Genomic DNA, 23068 nt, shown 5'->3' with positions numbered 1-23068 from the left:
GCCGGGCCGGGCCGTGTCGGTGCCGCGACCCCCCGCAGCCCGCCCGGGCCGGGCCGACGCCGCTCCCGCCGCCGCGCTCCCCCGCCCGCCCCCGGCGCGCCGCTCCCGCCCTGTCCGCCGCTGACGCAGTCCGTGCCGCACCAGCTCCAACATGGCGGCAGCGCGGCGCTGAGCGGCGCGGGGCTACCTACAAGGGCCGCCGGCGGGTGAGTGCCGCGTACGCCGCCGAGTGAGGGCCTGAGCCCGGGCCGCGCCGGGGGCCGGCCGGGCGGCGGCGGCGGAGGAGGTCGCAGCAGCGCCGGGCCTGAGCCTCGGTCACGGCGCGGGTAGGAGCTCCGGCCCCTCCCGGCCGCGGCTTCGGAGCGGGCCCGGGGCGGCCGCCCTCGCTGCCTCCCCGCGCACGCCCCCGGCAAGGCCCGGCGCCCGTGTGCGGGGGGCAAGCGGCGCTCGGCGCATCCCGGGTGAGGGCGGCCCCGGACAGGGAAGGGGTGCGAGGAGCTGCGAGCGCGGCCCGAGGCGGGCGGGAGCGGCAGCGGGGGGTGAAGGGCGCACGGGGCCTGGCGCCGATCGCGCCGGGGGCCGGGTGTGCCAGGCGGCTGTGCCGCTCCGCAGCCCGGACAGCCGCGGGATGTGCCCGCAGCGAGCGCCCTGGTCGGGCTCGGGTGCTGCTGGGCAGTTTGAATGAGTCTGCTCTCCTCCCCTAGACGGGGGAGGAACGGGGCTGTCTGCATGCCACATGTTCTCCCCTCTGCAGGCCTCTCCTAGGGAAGTGGAGCCTGCAGGAGCTACTGTGTCTGGCAGAAGATTCTTCTGCCTCTTTTAGGGATTTCCTAAGGCGTTCCAAAGACTTTTATGAGTATTGGGTTTAGGCTCATTTTGTTTGCGGCCGTGGCCAAACTATAAGTACTGCATGTATATATGGCTGTACTTTGAGGCCCTGAAGAGGCTTTGAGAGACTTAAGAGAAATAGTTCACTGAAACTGTCGACGGAATATCTGTTGTAGTGCTAAACGTTCGCTTTAAATCCAGTCACAATTAGAAAATTTATCAATAATGATAAAATCACGTTGACCGGTAGTTTTCTAATGTTTAGCTGGTTAAGTTAATTATATTTAGTAGTCGTCTGAGACCTGCTTTAAGGGAAGCGTCAGACCATTATCTTGCATATAGTCTATTTTCAAGGATGTATTTTTTTCTGAGAGAATATTTTGGAGATTTCATGGGGTTTTTCTATATTGCCAGCAGAAGAGGCTGTTCTTTGGACAAGGATAAATGTTACTAGGGTCGGGATTTGGTGGGGTTTTTTTGGATGGTGTTGTTTTATGTTGTGGGTTTTTTAATCTTTTTCCCGCCGTTTCGTTTCACTATTCCCATTGCATTGGGGTCCAGGATGGCTCAGATTTTTAAGTGCTACCATGATAAAAATATGATAACAATTTGTAAGTTAGACATGATTTATGAAGCATTAGTTTGTCTAAACTCACAGAGCTTGGTTTATCAGTCTGTAAAAGTTATTTATAAATATTTCAGAAATAATGTATTTTCCTGTTTGCAAAGTAGATTTGAAGGGTAGGATATAAAGGAAAGCAGCATCAGTATTTCTCTGAGAGCACCCTTTGGGCCTATAGCTCTCATTAAACTTCCCATTCTTTCAGTCCTCTTCTGTGAAACAAACATTACTGTTTAAATTAGCTAGCAGTCATCAAGCTGCTATCAAGAGAAGATTTGGGTTTTTTCCCCTCATAGGATCTCAGAAAATCTGGGGATTATGAGGGAATTTAGAGCAAAGAGTATGTACTGGAGTGGGGGATTTTACTATGTTGCATCATGATTTCTCCACCACAAGTTCACTCCTCCATGCGATGGTAATTTAGGATCCAGCTTCCATTTGGAAGCAGAGTCCATGAGTGCCAGGGAAAAAACCTGGCCATCTACTGCAGTGAGGTTTTGGTCAGAGGCTGGGAAGAAGCGTAGAAGGGATCTAGAGAAGTAAAGAAAGGGGTAGCATGAAAATAAAAGATGATACAGTAAAGTTTTTTGGTTAAGGTTGACAAATATGGGTCGGCATTCAGAGCTGTCTCCTCCTGTTGCATGGTTGTCTTACCTTACTCTCATCTTCAGTAACAGGTAGGAAAGGTTTCCACTGCTGAAATTCATTCTGGGATTTAAATGACTTGGAGATTACACTCTATAAAAGGGTTTTTTTTTCTCCGTTCATACAAAGCATAAACTTGCCTTTTCTTTGCACTTTTTAAGTTTTAAAATACGAGTTCATGGATTCAGGCCTATTCAAATTCACACCAACAAATGCACTTATTTGTGTACAGGCCTGACAGAAAACACCTGTATTTTTTCACAAATCACAGTACAGGAAAAAAAGTACTTTCCATGTAAATTAGATAATAGAAAATCATGACTAAGACTTGACAACAAAGATTTGTAGTTGCAAGTGACAAGACTGTGTGTTGATATTTTAACATTTTTCATTGTAGATATTGCTTTTCTAGAAAAATAAAGGGAATGGAACCTGTATTTCTGTGTAAACAGTTTCAGAATGTTACTACCTTCTCAGCTGAATCTTATGCTCTCCCAGCTGAGGTGTTAAAGCTGAGTGTACATTCCTTGTACTTTAGTACAAGAAGACTGAATTCATGGTCATAATTGCAAAAAATCATACTCAAAATGGTGGAAGTGATTTACTGGAGCAGTCGAGTAAGGAGTATGTACTGCATATTTAGTCAGGACCTATCTAAGGGTGATATTTTTTTAAGTCTTCCTTGCCTCAGGTCCATGGAAGACAACGATTGATATTTTCAGGTGTCTGATTTCCTGTTTTAGAGGGAAACAAATCCTGTATCAGTAGTCCACTAAAGACTTCTAAGATTGTTGTAGAAGAGGAGGCCTGGTGAAAAGTGGTGTCAATCCCTATTTGCCTGCAAAAATGTTGAAAGTTTTATTTTATAGTTGGTTTTTCTTTGAATGGACAGTCTTGAAAACTTATAATGCATGATTTTTAAAGATGACTAGGAAGTCTTCCTGCATAAATTTCATAGACCTGTGTAGAAAGTGAGTATTTTTTTATTTTCTTATAAGTGTGTTAAATCCGTGTGACTGCAAAGACATCATCCTAAACCTGAAATGTCTTCTAGTGTAGCACCTTATTCCTAAATTTGCCAACAAAAGTCTTGTGTTGCTGATTAGTGAAATGAAAAAAAAAATTCCTTAGCTATCATTGCTGCTAATTCAGAGTTTTCAGATCATGAAACATAGAGGAAAAGATGGTAGTGTTTGGGAAAAATGCTAAGGAAATTATGGATATTGAGGGTTGATCTGTTTAGGTTTTTGTTGTTCACACCTTTAGTATCATGCTAACACAGCTGCAAGCTGTCACAGGAATGGAACTACGAACAAATTTTCATATCTGCCATTTCACAGTCATAAAGTCACTTCTAGTTTAGTCCATACTGGAAAGAACTTGTAACATTTTTAGTCTGTGCCTCTGCCATCACTTTTAGCTGATATATGGTACTGCCATATCTTTTTATGGAGGGAGGAAGAAAGGGTGGGTTTTATGCAGCCAGGTGGCCACTTGTGTGCAAGCTAAACACATGGGTGTAGGAACCCTCTGTTGTAGTATCAGCCCACATTTATATTGTCTCCAAGTGACTGCAGCCACAGCTTAAAGAATGTATGTTCTGTGTTCACTTTGTGCATTTGCATTTTCTGAATGCAGAGTTTTGCTTTAAAATACATTTCTGGAGATACTACATGCCTGTCTTGGAAATATGTATCAATGTAGTTTAGTCTTGCTGCCCTTGTAGATGATGTGAAACAAAATGCTAGGAATGTGAATTTTCTGTACTTTATTGCTCACTTCATTTGGACATTGAATGAAGGTTAGTGCAGGTAATTGTGCGTTGATGTAAGGAAGCACATACAAAGGCAAGGTAAAGGAGAAATACAAAATCTAGAAGAACTGGTGATGACAGAGAAGGAAGTGAAGGGATAGGACACAATCTATCTTTTTCGTGCTAAATATATCTTTGCTTACTATTTTGTCCTGTACTGGGACTGAAACAAATCAGTAGTTCAGCACAGTTATAAAGAAGGTTGTTTTTTCCCTCCTATAAAACTAGGAAGTACTGCTGCTTGCTGTCACCTTCTTTGGGATGCATGACATGCTGATGCTCAGTTGATCTACATTGTGAGAGCTTTCTAGCTTGTTCAGTCAAAAGGTTCTAGTATATGTGTTAAAAAGTATTATTACCAGATCCCTGCTAGCACAGGTGATTTTGGAAACAAAATTCCCCAACAAATACCAGTGATAATCCCTGATGGAAAGATGCTTGTGAGCAGTTTGGGATAGTTTTCTTTTTCCATTGGCACAGATCATTTTGAAGAGCTGCTGGCATCCTGGCCTTGAGCTGGCCAGCTTTATCCTGCAAATATTTAAACAAAATAATGGGGCTGATGGAGGTGTGAAGTAATGCGAACCCTGAGGGACACAGTTGCTGAAATGTTGGCTATGGGTGCAGCTGTTCTGACAAGACTAAGTACTTTTGGTGTATTTGTCAACCAATATGCTCTAAGCTGAACTGTAATTCTCCTTTCAGACCTAAAAGAAACAAGCCCTCTTTTTAGGTATGCTGAAGTGATGTTCTAGGTGCTTGCCTGATGTTGGGGTTTTTTTGGTTATAGATTCTACTTAGACTTAGTAAACGCCTCTTCAGGCAGAAGGTTGAGAATGATGAATGACTTGAAAATTTCATAGTACTTGGGCTGTTATTTTGTTCTTTCTTAGAGTTTTGGAAGGAAAAAGTGAGCTGACTTACAAAGATAGTCCTGCTTAGCACGTTTTTTGAATATATGTATAGTAAGCATCTTCTGGTTTGACATCAAATTCATAATCCTTTCACTAGTGAAATTCCATCAAGTTCACAAGTCTAAAAATGCAAGGTATTGAGGGTTAAAATATCCATATTCCAGCTGAAAATAAATTTTGAGTGAGAAATAGCACAAGTCTTTAAGCCCTGTTGTTATCAGACATGTAGTGCTACTGAGCTCGTAATTTTCTGACTTAATAATTGATGTTTTCTGACTTTATTCTTGGCATATTTTTGGTGGTTTTCTATATTAGTTTTGTATTTTACATTCAGACCCTCTGTACTTGCTTTTAATACAGCCAAGTTTGAAATGATCAGTATGTAGAAGATAGTGTTTGGTCTTATGTACTACACGAATAGAAATTACTACTTTTAAGGACCATTTGTAACTTGGTAGTTTGCCCTTTAGCACATCAGGAAAAGGTCTGGCTGAAATAACAGTGCAAAGGATACTTAAGTATGTGTGAGAAGAAACACTCCCTTGACTTTTGAGGTAGGTGGGATAAATGTCACTGCGACCTCAGCCTGAATTTCTAGGTGCCATGAGCTTGAGATATATTTGCTTGGCCTGCTGTTTGTCCATTCAGAGGCTTCATGCTGACCCGTTGCCATACCTGTCATTTAGAATCAAGTGCAGCTGGTGTTTAGGGGATACTATTGGAGGATTTAGGCAAGGTGCAGGGTACACCAGAGGTAATGGTTAGAATATTGGAGTAACTTTGTTCCACTGTTCATGAAAACAGTGTAGAGATAGAAAAACATCAAATTGAGAAAATTTGGTGGGGATAGGAAGTTGGGTAGTATTCTTCATTTCTGCTTTCTTTCTCCCATCCTCTACAAAACAGGGTTAAAAATTGACTGACATGGATATATTCATATTTATTTTACAACTTAGCTTTAGTCAGTATCAGTGTTTGAAATAAAAAATGTGTATTAAGATAGTTGTTGTTTATTTTGCCTAAAATACTGTATACTAATGTGAAGGCATACCTCTGCATTTCTCAAGCAAACTGCTTGTAAAGCAGGAAATTCCTTTTCACTGAAGCACTAGAATTAAATGCTTAAAGTTTGGGTACAAGCAGCCAGTCAGATGTGGTACTGATGCTCCGTAGAGGTCTCAGTTCAGTTAAAACTGGCAGTGTAGCACCAAACAATATTTATTATAGCCTTTACTGTAAAAGGTTTCCTCGGAGGAAGTTCCCCCATGCAGCTGTGTAGTCTGGCGGTGAGTGGCTGTGCTTTGGCTCTCAGCTCTGGAGGCAGCGTGTCCGCTGTCCCTCCCTCGGCCTCACGCCCTGCCTTGTGCTGCTCTGCCTTGTGCTGCCCGCGGTGTGTGCGGCCCAGTGCCGACTGGGCAGCCTCCTGCTCACCTGGGGACATGGGAGCTGGCAGCCATGGCCTCTTCTCTGTGTTCTCTGCCGGCTACAAAATTGGTAGTGCTCATAGGAGAGAAATACTGATTCAGCTCAAGCAGACTGAGATAAGCCTGCTGCTTCGGGCCGGTGTCTGGCTTGTGTTGTTACACACCTAGAGAGTATCTAGTGAGAGTCTGCATTTTTTTGAAATCTCGTTGTGCTAAAAATCACACAAATAATTAATTACTGCGTGATGTTTAATTTAAACCAGTCCTGCATTGTTCCTATGATTTTTGCTGTGTAATCTTAGCAGAATGTTAGGAGTGACATCACAAGTAGACAGAATACAGACTAACACGATTACACTGCTGTCTTGATTTTTTACAGCCTCTTGCTCATATGATGAGAGTGACAGATGGTGACAATTGAATTTTTCAAAGAGTGTTCTGTGGTACAGCTATGAGTGGAGCTTTAGGAGAGATGTGTGCAGTATCTCAGCTAGATTTGAGCCATGTTTTCTGGCAGTAGAAAATATTTAGGACTGAAAATGTATGGATTATATTCCAAATTCTGGAAAAGGTGCTCCTGTCTTACAGATGCTCTTGCTGTCACTGGGGGTTTTTTGTTTGTTTGTTTGTTTTTTGCCCCAGTCTGAAGTAACTCGGAGAGGACAGGGATTTAGAAAAGGAAAAGAATATAGTGTTGGAATGTTGGAGATGCAAATGGAACTAAGACATAGCTTGTTACACAAAAATAAAAGGATTTAAATAGTCTAAGGGAAAAGTTGCATTAAAATTCTGTTTAACGAATCATAGAATTATTTATGTTGGAAAAACCCTTTAAGACCAAACTCCTTAAGAGTCAAATATTCAATGTAACAGCACCAAGTCCACAAACCAAATCATGTCTTTAAGCAGCACTATGCATCTATACATCTTTTAAATGTTACCAGTGATGGTGTTCCAAGAGATAAACAATGACATAAAAGGAAAAGAAACAATGAAAAGCAAAAATAAATTCATTTAGCAGCAGCTGTGTAACAGCTACACCCTTGTATTTTCTTTTGTCCAGAATGGTTTGGATCCTTGTTGGAGCAGTGCCTGGTAACTACCATGACAGGAATCCAGGAAAGACTGAATTTTGAAATTTGAAAATTGAGTGCTGAAGTCTGGCCCATACCTCACAGTATCTTTTCCTTTTGTATTTCCTCACCTGAAGTATGGCATTCAAGTTTAAATTCAGTGCTATTGCAGCAAACGTGAAAAAAATCATTCATTTGAGGCTATAACACATGAAAATGACTTAAAGTACTTGACATTTTCTGAACTTCTAAAAAATGCTTGTGTTTGCTGTCTGGGTTTTTTTTGTTTGCTTTTCTGCAGTTTTTGTTGACTTTTGTATTGACTTACAGATGATTTCAGTACACAGGAGGAAAAACTCAATTTTATTTTTATTACTTACAGTATTTAGACTTCTGAAGCCATGGGAGTGAAGGTCCAGAGACCTCGTTGCTTTTTTGACATAGCCATCAACAATGTACCCGGTAAGAAAAAGAAAGTGTTGATTCAATAGCATGATATTCATGTGAGATATGTTAGGAATAATACAAACACCATTTAACTTCACAATAAATACAGTGCTTTTTTTTTTCTAGCTGGAAGAGTGGTCTTTGAATTGTTTTCAGATGTGTGTCCAAAGACATGTGAGAATTTTCGCTGCCTTTGCACAGGTTTGTAGATTTTACTATTTAATCTGTAATTTTTAATGTAATACCATGTTAACTAGGTTGATGTGTTATTTTTTGTGACATTTTCTTAAATATGAAAATAAGTCCAGCACTGGTTCTTGACACCTCTGACAATTTAGGTGATGGTACACACATGATCCTACACATATGATGTAGAGACAAAGCAGTTGTAGCTTTAGCTTAGTGTGTTGAAGGGAGTATATACTAACCAACTTTAAATACAGGCACAGTAAGCTGATTTTCTGTTACTAGCACAGATATTACTGTTCACATTATATAACATCATCCAGTCTTGAAATGTAGCCAGAAAGAGGTCAACCATGCAGACTTACTTTCCAGTCTTATGATACTGTGAGGAATTTGAAAGGTAATGCTGGCATTCATCACTCGTTTTTTCCATTATTTTAATTTCTTTATGGAGACTGGTGATTTCTACTCCCAGTCAAAGTGTATTTCTTGTGGAAAATACTCAGAAGATTCTCTCTTGGAAACATTTACAAGCAGAATTATTTTCCTGTGGACTGTGTACTTCTGTTGCAAATACCAATAGCTTAGCAGAACTTGAGTTTATTGTCACAAGAATTAATTTGTTAATACATAAATAGCATATCAGCTTTCTGTCGTCAGCTTTTTCTGCCCCCTTTCCTTCCAGTTTGGTTGGAAGAGTCTGTAGGTCAAGAGTCTGTAGCTGTTAGTAGTGAATCCCTCAGCAGTACAAATATGATCTGAATCAGGTGTGGATACATAATTGCATTCATGTTAAGTTAACTAGAACACACAGCACACCATTCAGGATGTCTGCAGGAATGTTGGTATTATCTGATCTGACAATAGGTTTACTGGCACAAAATCAGATTATCAAAATTTATTAACAGATTTGAACTTTAGTGATTTTTAATGGCTGTGACTATGTTAACACATCACCATGGTGATGTGTGGGGCTCTTGGTCTGCTGTCAACTGCCCAAAAGGCATATAATTGAATAAAGGTGTTATTCCCTACTACTGCCTTATATTCGTGAATCAGTCTTTCAGCAGCATTTCAGGTCAGCAACAGTTCATCCTTTGTTGCTGATATCCATAATAAAATTGAGATCCTGAACTATTTTGCTGCCTTAACACGTATAAGAATAGTGAGAAAAATATGCAGAAAGTTTATTATGTTGATCATCAGCAAATTCAAACTTCTAATTTTTGTTTTCTTAATCATTTTTTTTTCTTCAAGTTTTGAAAAGTGTGTGCTGCCTTCATAAAACAGGGATCGACAGCTCCATGTTTTCCTGGCATACACCAGGTTAGGGGAGCATACACAGCTTCACATTTATCAGAGTTCCTATCAAAAGTGAGGGCTTTGTCTAGCTATTAAAATCCTCATGGAGACACCAGTCTGTTACACATTAAGTTCAGAGGCAACTGCCCTTGACAAAAGCTGCCAGTTCAATTGCTCAGGATAAGATTATAGGAAAGATGCTGTCTAAGATTGCCAGCGCGGAGAGGAAGTGGTCTTCCCAGAGAAATCCCACTGACAGCCTCACTGTTACCTCGGGTTGGCTCTGCTGTTCACAGACCCACCATGAGCCATTCATCTTGCTGACTCAGCAGAACTCTTCTCTCTTTGAGCAGGGAGAGGCCATTGTGTTGCAGCTGAAGCAGTTTGCCTAAGCAGCAGAGCTGATGCAAGGGAGGAAGATGACAGGTGTCATCATGAATGGGGGAGGGAATGACAGTCCTTCTCCCTTCCTCTATGGCTTTCTTACAAGTTTTTATGGTACCTTGACCTTGCTGTGTTTGTTTTAACTACAGATGTGATTGTTTCTAGCATGTTTCTGAGCAATACCAGTTGTCATAAATGTAAACTGGATGTTTGATTTCAGTCAGTCTGTGACCAGAGTTGTATACTAATGTCAGTAAGGAGTTCTTCTAGTATAACTGTAGAGACAGAAATAACTTCTGCACTGCTTTCTTAAATGCCAGTTTCTTACTGGTACTGCAGGTAAGTGTCTGCCTCACAAGCCAGTTTTTCAGAGCATAGAAGATCATTTTGGTTGACTGCTTTACATAGCACTGTTTTTGTAATGAAAATTCTACAGATGCAGAGAGTAATTTTTGGTTTTGTTCATTCTCTTCTTTAGGTGAAAAGGGTACAGGAAAGTCCACCCAAAAGCCATTGCATTACAAAAGTTGTCTGTTTCACAGGGTTGTAAAGGATTTTATGATCCAAGGAGGTGACTTCAGTGAAGGTATGACATGAATCTTTAAAGAAAACTTTACCACTTACATGATGAAACATTGCAGAAGTTCTGTATAGAACCATTTATTTATATTAATTATTCTCTGACGTATATCACTGCTTTTCCCACTTTCTTCTGTGTGAGAGCCTTTCCCTGAGAACTTGTATAATAAACTTAAAAATGTGCATGCACACACATACACACACTTTTGCTTAAATTATCTCAAGTATTCAGAGAGCTAAATACCTCCTATCGAAAGGTTGAAGTATGAGAATAAAACAATGTATCTGCTGCTGGGAAATAAAGAAAAAAGGAAGAGTGTTGCTGAATACATGGGAGAATACCTTACTTCCTTGTTTTCCAAGTTTTTTGCTTTTAGATAATGTCAGTGGGTTGGATGCAGTTACATCAGTATTATGAAGCACCTTCCATATAATGTGACTCTTTTAATTGCTACTTTAACTGTCACATTTCGTCTTTTAAGGAAATGGCAGAGGAGGAGAATCCATTTATGGTGGCTTTTTTGAAGGTAAGAATTTGATCAGTCTGCTCTATTTTGGTGTTAAAATAAACAATCACATTTACATTCTGTAGTCTCTGTTCTGTAAACCTGAATTACATTTTTTTTAAAGATTTTGTCTGATCTTGAAGGCCTTTGATTGTCCATTTAAGTTATTTTACTTTTAAGGTATGAACCATTTTAATGAACGAAAACCTAAAACTGAAGTATTTTTTTATCAGATTTACATTTTTATTGCTGATTTTAGACGTTTACTTTTGGCTTGATCAGCTAGCTAAAAGCTGGGGATGGTCTTCTCTTTGAGGGAAAAGGAGAGAGGTATTCATGGGGTTGGGTTTCCTTGCAAATTTTTATTTCAAAGAACACATAGAGCCCTGGGGGTTTTTTCCCCTCAGGCCATAAACCATTGATTCATATTTCTCCTTGTTACGTAGAATAAACAGAATGATATGTTTTAAAAATATCTGTTACTCTTAGTCTGTTTTTAATACAGCTATTAATTCCAGTGACTAACAGATTTATTTAATTAGGGTTAATTTACTTGGACAGTAGCATTTACCTAAGCATATATCGTATGCTTAAAAAGTTACTGAAAACACTTTCTTTAGATGAAAGTTTTGCTGTGAAGCACAACAAAGAATTTCTCCTTTCAATGGCCAACCGAGGGAAAGATACAAATGGTTCACAGTTCTTTATGTAAGTATTGAAATGTCTTGAAATGTGTATATGGTTTGGTATTTGTAAGCTGTAAAGGGAATATTTTTAAATATTGAAGACTAGTTCCTATGCAAAGCCAAAGTTAATGGGTTTTTGCCTGGAAGTAGCCATTTTTCCTAATGCGCTTATTTTTACCCCGATGTGCTTATTTGTATTTCATTTTCTGTGGAAAAGGGCTTCTGGTAGTTTTCAGTAGCTGTGTTCTAAGCTGGGCAGTAAAGCAAGCCCTTTAGTTTCTTGCAGAATTCTTAGTACTCTAATAAATCGTTTTCGGGAAGTTGGCAAAACAGTTCTGGAGGCTCTCCAAAGTAGTAGAGGGCTTTTTTTAATCACAAAATAGCTTTCCAGTACAGTCTTACTTATGGGTAAAACTGAAATTCTAAAAATACATTGTAGTACTCTTTTAAAATCCGAATTACCTACAGAAACTATTCTCAAAATACATCACTCTTACCCCGTGTTTCATGGCCTTAGTTAACATAACAAGTAGTGGATGTCAGCATTAAAACCTTATTTTGGGATTTCTAAATGGTCATTACTCCAGTCGTCCTGGTTTTCTACTCTGCCATAATGGGCATGTGTGTCATAGTAATGCTAGTATAGGGGAAAGCTGAGAGAGGGTCGCTTCTGCGTCTGTGTCAAATAATCTGTACATCCAGATACTTTTTCTTCCAGTTTTCTGGTTATTTTCTAATGTATAGAAGCTTATTTGCATTTTCCTGCAGATTTTTGTATCACTGGTAGTATTTATATGATTTATTGAGTAGAAACTTATTATATCCTGTATGAGGATTCTGTCTAAAGATCTATGTGCAATTTTCAGGTTTTTTCAGTAAAATGTAATAATAAAAGTATTTCATTGAATAGGAAGTCTAACATATAGAACATTAAATATTTTTAACTTCACACAGACTGATATATATTGGCTTTGTTCAGTGTTAATAGTGCACTCAAAATAATGTTCACCTTCCTGTGTGTAGATTACATGCTTCAAATGCTGACTGCTTTTCACTAATACTGATTTTGTTTTTTTCTCTTTAAATTAAAATCTGGAAACAACAGAACAACTAAACCTACACCTCATTTAGATGGGTAAATATCTCTGATTTTCTTCTTACATTTGTTTGGGAACTGCCTTGGGAAAATTAAGTGCTAAGAATATTTACTTTTTTATATATTATTCAGGCATCATGTTGTTTTTGGACAAGTCATCTCAGGTCAGGAAGTTGTGAGAGAAATAGAAAACCAGAAAACAGATGCATCTAGTAAACCATATGCTGAAGTACGCATACTGAGTTGTGGAGAGTTAATTCCAAAATCCAAAGGTAAAGTTGAACTGTGCAAATGAGGTAATTTTGCTTGTTTGCTTCCATGTTCGCTGCTTATAAAAAATATTTAGAAACTTGTGATAGATGATGGCACGGTTGGTGAAAAGGTAAATAATGTTCCAGAGCAGTGTGTCTTCTAAAGAACTTAAAAGTTGTTAATGCAAAAGACATTAAAGAACAATCATACATGCATTTTTCCAAAGCTTCTCCTGTCTTGAATTTTCTTATACTAGCTTCATTTTAATACAAAATTGGCAAGCAGTTGTTTATATCAAGTAGAGTGCTATATTGAGAGGATTGGTGGCAGTCTGACTTTATTTGATAACTTATACTTCTTCAGAAGGTATTGGATTTGCTTCAGCTTGCTCTGAGATAACTCTTCAGAACCAGCACTTAGATTATAAAAGCCTGGATTTGGCCCTTTAGCTCATGGACTTTGTAAGTTACTATGAGCTATTCTTAAAGAGGAATATGACAGAACCTGTCTTTATTTCTGGAAGGGATGTCCTGCGATACCATTTCAGAACTGAACATAGTATGAGGCTTGGATCAAGCCTTATTTTCTAAGAGAAGCAGGATGTAAGATGCTCCTGTCACCATGGAAATCTCATTAGCAGAATACTTGTTCTGTAGGAGCTATGATAGGGGATCATCCTGCTCTTTCATTCGTAGCACGTTCTGTTGATGTGTACTGCGAAGGGTGGCACCAAGAATTTGGAAGCACAACACAAGAAAAAGGATTTATTTGGCCAAAGCATTTGAACTTCAACTTCTTGTTTTTTCATCTCCTTTTTGTTCATGTGTTGTGATATTTGGCAGAAAGACTAGTGTCTGAAATCAGTTCTTCAATACCACAGAATTCCAAGCAAAGTTACCTTTTGGCTCCTGACTTCTGAAAGGTGCTGAGTCATGCCATATGTTTGGATATGATTATGGTTTTTTGGACAGGATTCCAGAGCATGGCATCTCTTATGAGATACACAGGTGGTGTAACTAGAAAATAAAAGAGTACAGTTATAGGATGGGTGAAACTAGGGGATGAGATACCCACTTGCATAGATGTCATCAGATTGCCACACTCCCTTTGAAGTCCACTCTGGAACTCTAATGAATGACTAAATGGAATTTTTGGCACTGAGCAGTCTGAGGACTTACAGCCTTTAGGCAGGGCTTAAAAGTGCTTGTCATCCAAAGAGTGAATGAAATAAATACAAAATATTTTGTTTTCCTTGTAACTTCTCTTAAAAGAGAACAGGCTTCTGGAAGGATTTGACTTGTGTTGCCTTTACCCATTTGTCTACCCATTTGTCTACCCATTTGACTCAGTACTGCTGCATTCCTGGCTGGAACTCTAGTTCCTGTAGCTGGCCTGGTGTGCCATGGAGGGAGATCTATGCCAGGGTGATGGGATAGCCCGCTCTTGAAAGCTGTAAGGCTCAGATCTAGGTAATGATGAGCAGTAGGAATGTTTGGAGGACAAGAAACCTTATGCACCAGGATCAGGCACATGAAGGGCACACCTGAGTGTGGGGGAAGATGATGGCCCTGATGGGTTCTAATACACAGCCAAGATGATGAAGATGCTGTGTGACGGGCCATGGTGGAAATTCTAGTGCGTGGAGAATCCTGCTTTTGAAAGGGGAAGGCTGTAAGACCTCCAGTGGGAAATGGGCTGCTGCTGTGAAAGATGCCAGCATGGCTGGAACTGTTCACTAAATGTCCAGCATGGAACCATGAAACCAAACCCCATCATGATGAGCTGTGCCAGCCTGAAGCAGTGGGAAAAGGAGGAATGGTGTCACAGCACGTCAGCTGAAGCAAATTTGCCAAGCTACTGTGCAAAGGTCACAGGTGATGCAAGAGAGGCCCTTGGACTTGTCAGTTACTGGGAAGGGAATCCAGCTAGGAGGAGCAGTTTCTGGGATGCAAGATCAGCAACAGAGTCATCTAATAGTGGAACTGTTTGTGGTAGAGTACTATGGGAGGGAAAAGGGAACTAATTCTGTGAATTATGAGGCAATTATAAGGGAAGGCTGTTTTTAAGAACTTGATTTTAAGACAAGAGAATAAGGATGTTGCCTGTGAGGGAACTACAGTGATGAATTTCTGTGGGAGGGTACATTGGGATAGCAACAGAGTCTTAAATACTTGTTGTATGAGCTTGTCTGGTGGGCAACACAAAGAAAGGGATTGGGTCTGCATGGAATGAAAATAAAACTGATACCTGGGTTTATGGGTAATATGGCTAAGATGGCGCTAGCAGAAGGAATCACAGTAAGAGCAAGGTGCTTGCCTTGAATGTTTTTGTCATTGGTTAAAATTGAGGAAAGGTGATCTGATTTTTCAGTGTCAGTGCATAGCCAGATGAAGTGCTTTATCAACTATGTAAATTATCTCCTTATGTACAAGAATTGGATTTATTTATGGATGAGTGGATCATGACTGAGCTATGTTACTGGATGCTATAAATTGAATGATACAATGATCACAATTGCAATAATTCAGAAGCCTAGATAAGCTTTTAACGTGGGATTTGCGAGGATGCTCCCCTAGCAAAGTGGAATGTTTGTCATGTTTTCCTTTGTTTTTCTTTTTTTTTAGTTCCTTAAAGTTGGAGGAATAAGTGAAAATGAGAAGATAAAAAAATTATAAAAGAAGAATTTCTCTGGCCAAGTGGTACAATTTTTAGATCATAAAGTTTTAGGGAAAATCCTAAGATCTGGGGAGGAAAAAGAGTGAAAGAAAGCAAAGTATTAACCCAGTATTTAGAAAGGTTATTACAGAATAGTTATGCTAATACAGTTCACAAGAAAAACTGTGGAACAAGAACCATGATGTTAATTTTCTTAGGGACAGGTGGGAGTTTAGTGCCAGTTTTCTGGAAGAGGTCCTGGTCAACGAGCTTGCTGCATTGTTTGAGGTCATACACTCTTGCTGAACCAGTCATCTGGGACACATACCAGGACTGCAAAACATTCGGATTCACAAAAAAAAAAAAAAAAAAAAAAAAAAAAAAAAAAAAAAAAAAGCTCAATGGCTTTGTACATTGGGCAGATTTTAATGAGAGCCTCTAGTGAAGATTTCTCATGAAAAGTAAATTTCTAGGATATTCTGCACAGACTAGACTTGATTCATGACTTTCATTGATGTCACAGATCTCCCTGTAGAATCAAGGCTTGTAGAAGTGTGCTTTCTGGAATTAAGGTAGATTATGGTTGCATTCATAATTTAGAAGGTTATTTCATTTGCTATAAAGTAACTATTTGCTTGTCACTGCTATGAATTACAAGATGGTATGATTTGTTTTGACTTTTATGCCTGAACCCAACTGTTTTCTGGACAGGTCACTTCTTATTTTGAAGCCATGGGGCTAGTGTAAGACTTGGTACAGTCCCTAACGAGCCGACATGCAGAGTACTTGTCTGTGTCATGCAGCATGATCTGGTAGTTCACAAAGTCTGGCAAATACTGTAGGTCACAGTGAATGGTGTAGGAAGTGATGCATCTGTTCTAGATGTGGTCATAAGTTGAAAGCTGATCCTGAAGGTAATGAGCTGAAACATTTGGACTGTACCTAGAAGTCTGTTTCTTGGTGCCCTTCATGTTCCAGAATTGATCTCATTTGTTGTAATCTGTAGTTGGACAGTACCAGGTTGATTCAGTACTGAAAACAGCATTTGCTGCTGGACAGAGATAGATAATGTCACCAGAAAGTACATTCAAACCCTCTTGCCAGTGCTCTGCCTTTGCTGTGTAACTAATCCTGGTCTTTTTAGTTTTGTTTGTTGTTCGGGGATTTTTTCCCCATGTCATTTCACTCCTACTTGCCATAGGATTTCCCAAATACATCTCCCATTGATGGCTTGCTGCATGTTAAGAATCAAATTATTATTATTTGTTGGGGTAATAGCTCACTAACGTGCCTCCGGTTCTATCTCTTACTTGCTCACTTTAAAGTAGTAACTTTAACATACCTGAACTTGATACAAGAATGCAGACAAAACTGTTACACATTTTGACACACTTGAAACTTGTAGGAGGAAGAAAATACAGGAAATCACTGCATTTAATAATGAAATAATTATGAAAGCATGTAGGAAACACTGTGGTGCTATACAGGGATTTTTTCCCTTTGAATGGACCAAAGATGAGGGTGTAATACATAAGAAACGTTTAATTTTTTTGTATTCTTAGCATTTCAAGGTGAGGTGAGATTCTTCTTTTTGTTGCATTGCCACCTGGGTACATCTGACTCCTTTGATTGAAATTAATTAGAAAAATGTTTGGTTTTCTTTTATAAATATGTGCATACATTCAGTAAATATGTAATTAGACAATCTAAAACAGATATAAAATATTGCAGAGACTTTTTATTAAATATAGTGCTAAAATAAGGATGTTGAACATACAAGAAAAATCAGAAATATAAAAGAGAAGTGTCTTTTGGAAGCATTTTGCAAGAAGCCCTAAAAACTTGTGATAAGAATGAGCTGATTCCAGTCAGCAGGCTGCCTTAAACTGGTAAGAGTACTTGCTGTTTTACTGCAAGTACTGCACGTGGAAGTGACTGGAAAACCAATCTGCTCTGTAGGACAGAAGTTTTTCAGTCCATTGCCAGGCTTTTGTTAGTCTGTACCAAGCAAGGCTTGTGAATAAAGATGTAGAAAACACTGTGTGTAAGTCACAGAATTACTGTGTGTTCTGAAGGGGCCCACAAGAATCATGGAGTCCAGCTCTTAAGTCAACGGCCCATAGCAGGATCAAACCTTGGTGTCCACACCATGCTCTGACCATCTGAGCTCATCTCAGTTGTCACACACCTATGACTTGTGTCTGTGATGCTGACCTGAAAAATGAATGAGATTTAGTGCAGTGGGATTGACTTTCATCCATTCTACCAGTGTGGGGATTTGTTAACAATGCAATGTGAAAAAAAGTATCCATAAAGTGTATTACCATAAAAAAAAGCCAGGATAGTTTCTGTTGGGATGCATGCCACGGCTCTGATTCAGTTCCCTGAACTGAGCTCCAGCTAGCTTGTTGTCACCTAGAAGTGTTATCTCAGCCTGTTCAATTGGGAGTGAGTGTGCTGTGTCACTCTGAAGAGGAAACCTTTCTCTACTCTTCATATCACTGCTTTCTGAATGTAAGACCTGACAAATTAGGGTAGTGAGCTAAATTCAGTGAGTACTTGGTTTAATCGGTGCCTCTTATTTTCTGTTTCAAATTTTCTCTTATTAGTGATTTGATGAAGTCAGGTGAAACCTGAAGCTAAAGAATTTTTTTAATTAACACACTGTAAAGAAATTTTAGAGTTCTTTGTATGTAGCTTATGTTGTAGAAAACATCATCAGAAAACTTACATGGTTTTGCAAGTGCTTGACAGTATGAATTTTAGACCTAAAGTTTCATGAATCCAAATTACGAAAATGTCTTGTTTTTCTATACATATCCTATATTTTACTATGGAGAAACAATGTTTTTCCAAAATGTCAGTTTGTTCTTAAGTATTTTGATGAAGTAATCTCATGACATAATTATAAGAATCTGAGACAGATACTAAATGGGGTGATTTTTCTGAGATTAGTTTAGAAGTGTTTGATATTAAAATGTATCTTTGCTGTTCTGACCTAAAGCCAAGAAGGAGGAAAAGAAGAGACACAAGTCATCTTCCTCATCCAATGACTCGGAAAGTTCGAGCGATTCAGAATCGTCTTCTGATTCATCGTCGGATTCTGAGAGTGCTTCCGAAGAGAAATCTAAAAAACGAAAAAAGAAACACAAAAGAAATTCCAAGAAACATAAGAAAGAAAAGAAAAAGAGAAAGAAAAGCAAGAAAAGGTCAGGTTTGAGATTGGTTTTGTTACATACACACCATACAGTACCATTCACTTGTCTTATAACTACAGACTACTTTTCTGTAAACTAGCAATGCAGGTTTTGCAGTCTGGGAGATTGTTGGTTTCCAGATACAAGAATAAATTTTCTAATATGATCATAAAGGGTCATGTTCATGTGCCTATGTACTGCAGCTTGTAAAGGAATGGACTAAGACTTCAAGTGGCTTGAAAAGTTGGAGTGGTAGGTTTGAATTGGATAGGGATAGTTTGTTGCCGTAAATTTACTTCTGTACAATTCAGTTTGAACCATGTGCAGTGGAATTTACAAAAATGTAGTATGCAGCAATATAGCAAAATTAAACAAAATTAATAAATTAACATACTTAATTTTTTTTGTCTGATATGCCAAAACTCTTGCAGTTTCACTGGGAGATAATAAAACTGAGAAAGCAGTCTTGCTTCTGGTAATGCTACTTTGAATCTGATAGTTTCATTTTAGTTTGGTGTGAGATAAAAGTTGTGTTAATGGAAGTCACATTTTTCTAAGCTAGCAGTGAAGTTTAAGAAACGTTCACTTAGGGCAGTGCTGCCTAAACACTGTTTCTGTGAAACGAGCTTAGGTGCACAGAAGTTTGTAAATTGCTTGGAATTACTATAGTCTGTAGACAGTTATATATGCTAGTGTATAATCTGTATCCTTAATCTCCTGATAGTGTTTTTAAAAGAAAATAAATTTAAAAAGTTGTATCTAAACAGAGAGTATGTATATGTTCAGTGTTACACCATTGGAATTAGTAGAGAAAAAGTGTTGGTCAGAAATCTACTGCAGTTGTGTACTTTAGAACAAAGACATCATGGGGGGAAAAGCTGTTTCTGAAATAGCTCTGTTTTCTGAGTCTTGTGGTGTATCATTGTGTGTTGCGTTAAGAGAATTTCTGAATTACTTACATAGATTGAAAGGTCTTCCCTTATCCAGATAACTCATTATGCCTGTTTTCTATACAAAAATAAAGCTCATCCAGTGAAAGTGAAGATGAAAATACTGAAGCACAGCCATTATCTACTGTCCGTCCTGAAGAAATTCCTCCTGTACCTGAAAACCGGTTCCTGATGAGGAAAAGTCCTCCTAAAGTAGATGAGAAAGAAAAAGAGAGAAAAAGCAGAGAGAAGGAAAGAGAGAGGTAATATATCTGGTTTGAGTCTGACTGTGTGCTGGCAATGGTATGGTCGCATTACTGCTTTAGAACTTCATGTTGAATCTTTTCTATATTGAGCAGTTAGTTCCATGTTTTAGGAATTGCTGGATGAAAAACAGATTTCTCCCTCTATTGGAAACTATTGTCTTTGCCATAGAACAAAGGCTTAGCCTTTGGAAATGGTTTTAGTGAATAAAGAAGGTATAATGACATGTATGATGAATCAGCTTCATTTGGAATGTATTGGAACTGTCCAATCTGAGTCTATAATTTTTTTTTCTTTTTTTTTTCAAAAATTAAAAACCTGGTGATCTTGTAAAATTATTGTGGTCACAAATTCAAGTTTTACTGTGTAGTTGTTACTGTCTGCTGTAAAATAAAATTGTGTGTTTTCATTTAGTTTCTGAAGAGGTTTTAATATTGATTTTCCTTCTTTTTTAATTGTACAACAATGTCATTCTTGTTTGATTGTTTTTAGTAATCTATCAAATTCACAGTCAACATACCAGAGGAGGTTGTTAGTCACCAGATCTGGAAGGAAAATAAAAGGAAGAGGACCAAGGGTAAGTGTTTGTAATCTGTTCTTCAAAATAAGCAAGGTGGTAGCACAGTCTCATTGCTGATGTTAGTAATCATAATCATTGGGATCGTTGATTTAAAAAAAAAAAATGTGCATGGTAATTGATTTGGGGACTGAAGCTTGAAGGAGGACAGAAAAGAAAATTAAATTACCTATGTGCATACTGGGTCCCTTTGAAGAAGAGGATGAGAAAAAAACCTAAAAATGTTTTATTTAAGTTAATATGGTAACTTCAGTTACCTTATATAAACTTAATAATAAATTAACTTAACTTTATTTAAGTTAATATGGTATGGAGTGGAACTACCTCAGAAAGGGCTGTAATGAACGCAGAACCAGTAAGACATCAGTGCCAAGAAGGTGGGGAAGACTTTTCCCCTTTTGACAGCAGGGGGGAGCTGTCAAATTTGCTCTGTTGTGAAGCCATATGCTGTGTGTTTTATGTAGCAAATGTTTTTAATAACTGAAGGCTCTATACCTCAAATCTTTGCTAAAATCCTTATCAAGAGTGAAGTGTTGTTTTAGCGTTGCCTGTCAAAGATATGAATCTTCATTGTTTGTAAACAACATTAGCATTTGTGCAAATGAACAGCAGCCGAAAACCTCTCCTCAGACTACAAAATCCTTTGGTAGACCTTCCTTAAAATCAGTTATTTGATCAGACACTTTGTATTCCCTCTTTAGTTGAATGTCAGATACATTTTCAGTAAGTTAGTAACTTGTCAGTGGAAACTTGGTATATACATGTGAAGTGTCCTGTTAGGTGCTGTGTAGGACCAGCTGCCAGGGGTGAAAATCTTGCTTAGGTGTCACAGCAGGTGAAATTCAAACTAAGGCAGGATTTTCCCTTTTTTCCTCCAAGCGTTACCGGACACCTTCCAGATCCAGGTCAAGAGATCGATTCCGACGCAGTGAAACTCCTCCACATTGGAGGCAAGAAATGCAAAGAGCTCAAAGAATGAGAGTGTCTAGTGGAGAAAGATGGATAAAAGGAGACAAGTAAGATTATCTCTTTCTGGAACATGTGCATACGTACTGATTTTTTTTTTTTTTTTAATTTTTAGTTCTTAATTTCTTTTTGTTTTGTTTCTTTATAAGTATTGCCTATTATCTTGAATTTTCAATCACATTGCTTTCAAGAAGCCAGGATGCTGACTTGGTTATTCCATTATTTAATTGTGTCTGAGTTTAACCATGCTCCTGCAAATACATAGTTATTAAAACAAGTGATCTGATGTGAAGTTTTAGTTTGTCTCACTTCTGGTTTAATTTTTCAGAGTGGAGGGAAATGAAAAACTTTTAAAAATTGTATCTTTTTCTCTCCGAGGAGTGAAATAAATGAAACCAAGAAAGATAATCAAAAGAGCCCAGGAAGAGGAAGAGAGAGAAGAATATCAGACCACAGGCAAGTTTCTGAAAGTCCAAGCCGAAGAGGGGAAAAGGAGAAGAAAAAAGATCACAAATCCAGCAGTAAAGACAGGGAGACAAGAAGAAATTCAGAAAAAGATGACAAGCATAACAAAAGCAAAGCCAAGAAGAGAGCTAAATCTAGAAGCCATAGTAAAAGCAGAGAGAAATCAAAAAGTAAAGAAAGAGACTCCAGGCACAGCAGACATGAAGAGAAGAGACTAAGATCAAGAAGCAAAGAGAGAGACCACGAGAAAGGTAGAGAAAAAGAAAAGCGCTATGATTCTAGAGGGAGAGAGAAAGAAAGAAGTAGGAGCAAGGAGAGAAGTAAAAGAGCAGGCTCAAGAAGTAATGAACAAGAGCATAGGAAGAGCAAAGACAGGGAGAAACGCAAGTCAAGAAGCAAAGAGCGTGAGCACGCTAGAGGGAAACACAGCTCCAGCAGCAGAACAAGGGATCGCAGCAAAAGCAGAGATAGGGGTAGGAGAGGAAGATCAAGAAGCAGGGACAGGGATCGCAGTAGAAGTAAGGATTATTCAAGGAATAGAGATAGAGAAACAAGAAGGAGAGGAAGATCAAGAAGCAGAGAAAGGAGAGGTACACCAGATAAATACAGAGGAAGAGAAAATAGGAGGAGGAGAGAATCAAGGAGTTCAGAGAGGGATGAAAGTCAAAGCAGAAACAGAGAGAGATATTCAAATAGGGAAAGTAGAAGCTCGTATAAGAGGAATGATAGTGAAAGCCAAAGGAAGAGACGTTCAAAAAGCCGTGAAAGTAGTAGTCCTGAATCTAGCAGAGATAAGAAGTCTAGTAGAGATCAGGATAGAAGTCCAGACTCGAAAAAGAGACCAAGTAGCAAAGAGAGAGAATCAAAAAAAACATACTCACGCAGCAGTAAAGAAAAGGAAAAGACCAGATCCTCAGCAGAAAAAGAAATAAACCAAAAATCAAAGAGTCAGGAAAGAGATCATGCCCCTAGTAAGGATAAAAAGTCTGATCGTGAAACAAGTCCTGGAACAGATGATGACAGGAATGGATGAGTTTGTGGACTTACTGTTTCCGTTGTCTCGAAGTTTTAGAGACGTTTTGGGGAACGCCTTTTTTAAAGATGTGGACTTCAGTTTGGTCTTTTGATAATCTAAAACCTGGATCATTTGTACTGCTAAAGTTTTAATAAACTTGAAATGAAAAACAAATTACATGTGTAATACAGTGTGCTGTGTTTAAATATTTCATTGGATTATGTATCCTTGTGTGTTGTCAGC

The 23068-nt window shown here is 38.8% G+C and overlaps 1 protein-coding gene across 1 annotated transcript; it reads left to right on the top strand.

Annotated features, from left to right (window-relative positions):
* The first annotated feature begins 191 nt into the window (after positions 1 to 191).
* Positions 192 to 22999, top strand: PPIG (peptidylprolyl isomerase G). Its single transcript, XM_066322841.1, has 13 exons — positions 192 to 206; positions 7702 to 7781; positions 7893 to 7967; positions 10117 to 10224; positions 10700 to 10744; positions 11344 to 11431; positions 12515 to 12544; positions 12638 to 12777; positions 18417 to 18621; positions 19634 to 19801; positions 20295 to 20379; positions 21259 to 21395; positions 21724 to 22999. Exons 2-13 carry the CDS (start codon positions 7721 to 7723, stop codon positions 22841 to 22843), a joined length of 2262 nt encoding a protein of 753 aa, XP_066178938.1. The 5' UTR covers positions 192 to 206; positions 7702 to 7720; the 3' UTR covers positions 22844 to 22999.
* Positions 23000 to 23068: the final 69 nt, after the last annotated feature.

The sequence above is a fragment of the Sylvia atricapilla genome, chromosome 7, assembly GCF_009819655.1.
Source record: "Sylvia atricapilla isolate bSylAtr1 chromosome 7, bSylAtr1.pri, whole genome shotgun sequence".
Taxonomy (NCBI): Eukaryota; Metazoa; Chordata; class Aves; order Passeriformes; family Sylviidae; genus Sylvia; species Sylvia atricapilla.
Note: the sequence above shows the minus strand (reverse complement) of the source record. Positions and strands in the feature narration are given on the sequence as shown.